This window comes from Dipodomys ordii, unplaced genomic scaffold (assembly GCF_000151885.1).
Source record: "Dipodomys ordii isolate 6190 unplaced genomic scaffold, Dord_2.0 Scaffold76, whole genome shotgun sequence".
Lineage (NCBI taxonomy): Eukaryota > Metazoa > Chordata > Mammalia > Rodentia > Heteromyidae > Dipodomys > Dipodomys ordii.
This window is the reverse complement of record NW_012267292.1, coordinates 4,218,509-4,225,444: the sequence shown is the minus strand read 5'-3', so window position 1 is coordinate 4,225,444 and position 6,936 is coordinate 4,218,509. Positions and strand designations below refer to the sequence as shown.

The 6,936-nt window shown below is 37.8% G+C and overlaps 1 protein-coding gene across 1 annotated transcript in view; it reads left to right on the top strand.

Annotated features, from left to right (window-relative positions):
• Positions 1–6,936, top strand: part of Abca13 (ATP-binding cassette, sub-family A (ABC1), member 13) — a 394,418-nt gene that overhangs the window by 93,459 nt on the left and 294,023 nt on the right. Inside the window, exon 20 of the mRNA XM_013024383.1 lies at positions 1,937–2,055. Coding sequence (XP_012879837.1) covers positions 1,937–2,055 — 119 coding nt within the window. The remainder of the gene's footprint in view (positions 1–1,936; positions 2,056–6,936) is intronic.

Sequence of the window (6,936 nt, the reverse complement as noted above, 5' to 3'; positions counted from 1 at the left end):
CCTCCCTTCCTTCCTTCCTTCCTTCCTTCCTTCCTTCCTTCCTTCCTTCCTCCCTCCCTTCCTCCCTCCTTCCCTCCCTCTCTCTCCCCCTCTCTCCCTCTCTCTCCCCCTCTCTCCCTTTCTCTCTTTCTTTCTTTCTTTCTTTCTTTCTTTCTTTCTTTCTTTCTTTCTTTCTTTCTTTCTTTCTCTCTCTCTCTCTCTCCTTTTCCCTTTCTTCTTTTCTCTTTTCTTTCTTCTTTTTTTACGGCACTAGGGATTTAACCCAGGGCACCCCTTTTTGTTTTAATTCTTGGATCGGTTAATCCTCACCTGAGCATTTTATTGGTTGAGATGTTGTCTGCATAAACTTTGTGCTTGGGCTGCTCTCTAAACACAGTCCCTTCATCTCTGCCTCTCAAGTAACTAGGAGTACAGGCATAAACCACTATGCCTACTTGATCCAAATGATCTATAAAATGATGTTTGAGAAACAATGTGATCATTTGTCAGGATTGCATTTTTTTTACTAATTGAAACACTAATAGTTTGGTAATATATTAAAGTACACTTACTTCATTTTCTTAGATGGCCAAGCATCTAGCAGGCACAAATCCATGTACTAGGAACTAGCAGTAATTGGAAGCAGAGATGAGATTGAGGAATTGGGGGGTGATCCAGGAAATGAGCTCATGCAGGTCTGCACAGTCAGAGGAGGGTCATGGCCAGGGGCCCTGGGACAGGTGTCTGAGGCAGAGTTCTGAAAAGTTGGTATCCCCAGGAGAGGACACAGTGATGCTATTGTAGCAGGTGGGCATAGCATGAATGGACATACTCAAGGATTGTGGGAAGCCGATGGCTGCAGAAAAGCGTTGAATGCAATATAGAACCTTTGGTCAGCTTTTTATATTAGCCATCTCTTTTGAGGAAGAGGTTTGGATAGTTTCTGCTAGGAATCTGGAATTGTCTTGGGTTTGACCATGTGGGTTGCTGTTCAGAGGCACAGAACTTTGAGCTATTGGAAGGTAGAGTAGATGAAGAGATTGGATGGCTACAAGATGAAGTCAGGAGACCATCTTGAATAGCTTTCAGGTATGACTTGTAAGGTGTGGAAGAAGGGGTGGCCCACAAATGTAACATATTTTCAACAAGCAGGGCAATAGGTGAAAAATCAAGAGTACCCCAGGCAAAATTGGATAACCATACTTTGTTTATAAGGGACCCTGGGGAAATGGTGCCATAGTTAGAGGAAGAGCATCCATTTCTATGTTCTCAGTTCATCTCAGAGTTTTTTTTTATTATATTTGAAACTCCAAAGTCATTGCTTCGAGTAATAAAGAAAACATGGTACATCTACATGCTACAAAGTTATACAACCATCAAAAGGAATGAAATGCTATCATTTGTAGCAATAGATATGGAGCTGGAAGGCATTAGGTGAAATGAGTGAGGCTTAGAATTACAAATATCCCATAATCTCACTTATATTTGGAAGCTCTAAGTTTGAACTTATAGAGAGTCGAGCATTTGGTTACAGAGTGAGGAAGGGCATTAGAGAGAGGAGCAGAGGTAGAGTAAAGATGATCTTGGATAGGAAGAATGACTTCTGATGGTCTAAGGCAGAGTTAAATGACTATGGTTGACAACATTTTTGTTAAATATTTTAAAATACGAATTAGGACAAAGTGTTTCAAGTGATCTTAACACCTTTCTAGGATGATGGATATGCCAGTTATCCTGATTGGATCACTCACTATACATTGCATGTATGTATTGAAATACTACAATATATCTCAGATATAATCTGATCATGTGTTATTGTCTGAATGTTCATTCATTTGGATGACTTAAGAAATTTGAAACATTTGAAAAAATTAAAAGAGGATTTTTGTGAGTGTGGCCATTTAGAATGAGAGCTGTTTCCTAAAATCATTTCGCTTTGTGTGTGTTTTTCTGGCAGACAACCCTTCCTTGACCAAGGATGTTCTGTGTGCCACTCTGAACTGCAAGCTATGTGAGACAAGGCATCTTGTTTTAGCTGTCATACAAGGAGTCACTGTTGTGTACACACACTACCAGGTATGTCCTCTCCTGTGTTTCAGAGAAGTCATAATCATTGACTCATGTAGAGAGAGCAGTGGAGTTATTCTAAGTTTGCTGCCTGGTCCAGATAACTAGAACACTGCACTATGCATAGTCACACTGAAAATCAAGCTTGCAGATTGAGAGCTTGCCATCCCTCCTCCATGTAAGAGTTGCTTGTTGAATTCTCAGGAACTCTCCAAGCCAGTTGCTGGTTATTAAGCCCTGCTATCATTAACAATCCAACTGTATAAACATGTGTTGAAAGAATTTATACTTAAAACAAGAGTGACAAATACACAAGACCTACCACTTCTTCATGATCTCAGTATGATTTACAGTTAGCAGTCCTCCAGAGATGGTTTGTACTGGTGGTTTCTATGGATGAAAGGAATATTGTATATTCATGTTCTTCCTAACTCTCTGTTCAGCAATGTCCTGTTGACATCGCGAATCAGCCAATATGGGAGTTTTTACACCATGACAATTTTCAAGTCTATCAGATTATTTATTTATTTGTTTGTTTGTTTATCCATTCATTCATTTTTGTATGGAGGACAAAGTTTCAGAATTTACCAGCCCATCACTTTCCCTAATGAACTAAATGTAAGTGGCAAGCTCCAAGAATTGATAGTTGAATAGGGCCCACGACTGCAGTTTTCTTTTCCTTCCTTCCCTCCTTCCTTCCTTCCTTCCTTGCTTCCTTCTTTCCTTTCTTTTCTTTCTCTCTCTCTTTCTTTCTCTTTCTTTTTTCTTTAGTCCTGGGGCTTGAACTCCAGGCCTGGGTTCTATCCCTGACCTTTTTATTCCAGGCTACAGCTCTACCACTTCAGCCACAGCTCCATGTCCAGCTTTTTTTGTAGTTTTGTAGCAATAAGAGTCTCATAGACTTTCCTGCCTGGGCTAGCTTCCAACCATAATCCTCGGATCTCAGCCCTCCTGAGTAGATAGGATGACAGGTATGTGCCACTAGTGCCTGGCTTTGCAGTTCCCTTTTAATTAATTTGGACAAGTTCCCCAAAGCTCCACTTCAACTTATGCTGAGTTAGAGAATGGGATATTTTTTGGGCCCATTCAGTGGCCTGGAATTAACACACACACACACACACACACACACACACACACACACACACACACACACACACACACACACACACACCAACACTGGGTGTAGAGGAGGCCTGAACTGCTCAGAAAACTTGTGTGATGCCAGTGATTTTCCAACAGTGAAGATAGAACTTGTCTTTCTTGTAGGTCTGGTTTTGAATATTATGTTGGTAGTATAGTGATTCTAACCTGTTACAGGCCCAGAACATCAGAAATGTGTAAAATGACTTTCAGGCTATGTGATGAAGGTGTATAGAATTGATATAAGTTTTCTGCTTCGACTAGAGTACCATCCCCAAGTTAGCTCATTATATATAACATAAAATATAATATATAGTATATGGAAAATTCTAAAATCTGAAAAAAATCCAAAATTTGAGACAATTCTGGCCTCAAACTTTTTAAATATTTTTTATTATAAAAATACTGGACAGAGGGGTTACAGTTACATGAGTTAGGTAATGAGTACAATTTCTGTCAAGCATTGTTACCTCCTCCTTTGTTTTTCCCCTATCATCCCTTCCTTCCCCACCTCCCCAACTCCTTCCCCCTGTTCCCCCTCCGACAACCCCTTCCCCCACCCTGCTCCACCATGTTGTAAAGTTTGTTTTCAACATAGTGTCTTATACATCTCATTGTTACAATGGGTCAACCTATATCCTTATTTCAGCATTTTGTTATTTCCCATCTCTTCCCCAAATTAGTAAAATGTATATACAAGATGCAGAGCACTGCAATCAACTACAGTGAAAACAAGGATTATACCACAGGGGGGGGTGGGAGAACATACAAAAGAAACAAAAAAAACATTGTACATTATAAACATATTAAAAACAATAGCAAGGGCTGGGACGGTGGCTTAGTAGTAGAATGCTTGCTTCACATGCATGAGGCCCTGGGTTCAATTCCTCAGCACCACATAAGCAGAAAAAGCTGGACGTGGTGCTGTGGCTCAAGTGGTAGAGCTCTTGCCTTGAACAGAAGAGCTGAGGGACAGTGCCCAGGCCTAGAATTCAGGCCCCATGACTGAAAAAAACCCAACAACATCCAAAACAACAACACAAAACAATAGCAAGAAAGATAAAACCATTTGTATCCCTATCTTGGGGTTCATTTTGCTTAGCATAATTTTATATGGTCATATGTACATAGCTTTTGACTGTTTCTGCTTGTCCAAGACATATAAGGGAAACCATGCAAATAAGGGAAACCATGGGACCTATGTTTCTTTGGGCCTGACTTACTTCACTTATTATAATATTTTCTAAGTCTTTCCATTTCCTAACAAATGGGACAATGCCATTCTTTCTGATGGAGGCATAAAATTCCATTGTGTATATATTCTACATTTTCTTGATCCATTCATCTACTGAGGGGCATCTGGGTTGGTTCCATATCTTAGCTATGGTAAATAATGCTGCAATAAACATAGTTGTGCTGGTAGTTTTACTATATTGTCTTGTTTGCGATCATTTAGGTAAATGCCCAAAAGTGGGATTTCTGGGTCATAAGGGAGCTCTATATGGAGTCTTTTGAGTAACCTCCATACTGCTTTCCAAAGTGGTTGAACAAGTTTACACTCCTACCAACAATGCAGTAAGGTTCCCTTTGTGGCTACAAACATTTTGAGCCAGTATGTTTAATTTGTATTAGATGCAGATAAACCAAAAGAATTAAAAAATCCTACACACCCTTTTTCAGTGCATTAAAGATGGTTGTGGCAAAAAAAAAAAATCAGGCAAGAGATTGACACAAAGACTACATTTAAAGTTCATAGTCGGTCATGATTGTCGATAGCTCTGGTTAGTGATAAGCTATTGCTGATAAAAGTCAGAAGTTCTTTCTTTTGATGACAAAGAAAGAGCATTGGTATCTCAGGATGCAAAAATTTTGGTATGGGTTCATGGGTTGTTGGGTTTAAGTGTGAGACTAAGAAATAGAAATCTTTTCTAGGCTGTAGGATGTGGAATCTGCTTTGCCCAGCAGAGGGAGGCAAATAGTACAAAGCTAGGCAGTTTTACAGAACCTGTATTCCCAGGGAAAGTGCAGCTCTCCGCTAATGGTAATGTAATAGGAATTCAGAGAACAAACTCTTTATTCTCTTATTTTCTTGGTGCCCAGACATAAAAAAGTAGCAATTGGGAGCTAAAGGAGGACCAGAAATAAAGCTTCTAAAATGACAAGTATCCAATGGAGCTTTTAGAATAAGTTGAGTTGGAGAAAGTGGCTGGAATCCGGTTAAACTGGGTGGCCTGGCCAATTCCTCAAATCTAAACATGTTTACCTGTGTACATGTATATGCCCAGTTCCTGAGTGATTCAGGTCTGTTGTAGGAGAGAAGGGAGGTATGATAAACTGCCTTTTTCTGTGGTTATTTTACATGTGTAACCTAATGGGTGCCAGTCTCAAACTCTGTGCAGTACTTCTCATCTGACCCTAATATACAAGTACTGAAGGAAGTTGAAACTTTTCTTTAATTACTTCTTGCTTCTGGGTAGGAAGTATGCTTTTATGTTAAATAATTGGCGCTATGACAAAGTTATTTTTTTGTTAAATTTTAAATTAAATAATATAACATAATTTAAAATTAAAATAAAATTAACATTTAATTAAATTAAACTTAATTATAGATTAATTAAATTAAAAGTAATTAAATTAAATGTAATTTAAATTAAAATTACATTTGGAACTCACTTTGTATGAACCAGAGGGTCTCACATCTTCTTTACTTCACAAGTCTAAATTGTATTTAAATTAAAATCAAGTGCATTCTTTTAAATTAATTTTTAATTAATTAATTTTAATTAATACACATTTTAATACAATTTTAATTTTAATACACATATTTACAAATCAGGAGTTAGCTGATCTGTTTCACTAAGCATTTTTTTAAGGTTCACCTATGTTGTTGAAAATGGCATGATTTCTTTCTATATGGAAGAATAATCTTCCATTCTGTGTATATGTATGTGTGTGAATATGTGCATGTGTACAAAACTTTTGTTCTTTACCAATTTGTCATTGGCCACTTTGGCAGAGTCCATGCTGAGGTTTTTGTGAACAATACTGCAGTGAACATGAGTTTGTTCCCATTGAATATAAACTCTCAGTGGTGTTGCTGGATCATACAACAGTTCCAACATGAATTTTTTGACTACACTACTTTCTATTCTCACTATTTCTCATATGATTGGTAATGTTCAGCACATTTTCACACCCGTTGGCCATTCCTGTATCTTCTTTAGAAATGCATGTATTCAGGGTCCTTTGCCTATTTTAAAATTAGGTTGCTTGTTTATTTTTTTTTCCTGTTGAGTTGTGTAAGTTCTTGGGATCTGAGCTCCAAGAATTTCAATGCTAAGCCACTCAGCAGGATACTGCATATTCTCTGCTGTGCATTCTTTTTTTTATTTTCAATCTTCTTTTAATTTTTAGATTTTCGGTAAGTCACAATTGGGTGGCATACAGATACAAGTGAATGTCAAGAAGTGGTAAATACCATTTTCATTATGAATACACAAGGTTATTTTTCCCTTTTTAATTTTCTAAATTATTCTGACAACTTTTTAAAAAGTTCATAAGAATAATTCATTCAGATAATTTGAGAAAAGGAAAAAGCAATTTGTAAGGACTTTCTCCACATTATAAACTGGCTTTACTCAGCATTTTATAAGAAATAAATTTACAGCTGGGTGACAGTGGCTTGTACTCATCATCCTAGCTACTTGGGAGGCTGAGACTCTCAAGGTTCAACATCAGCAAGACAGAAAA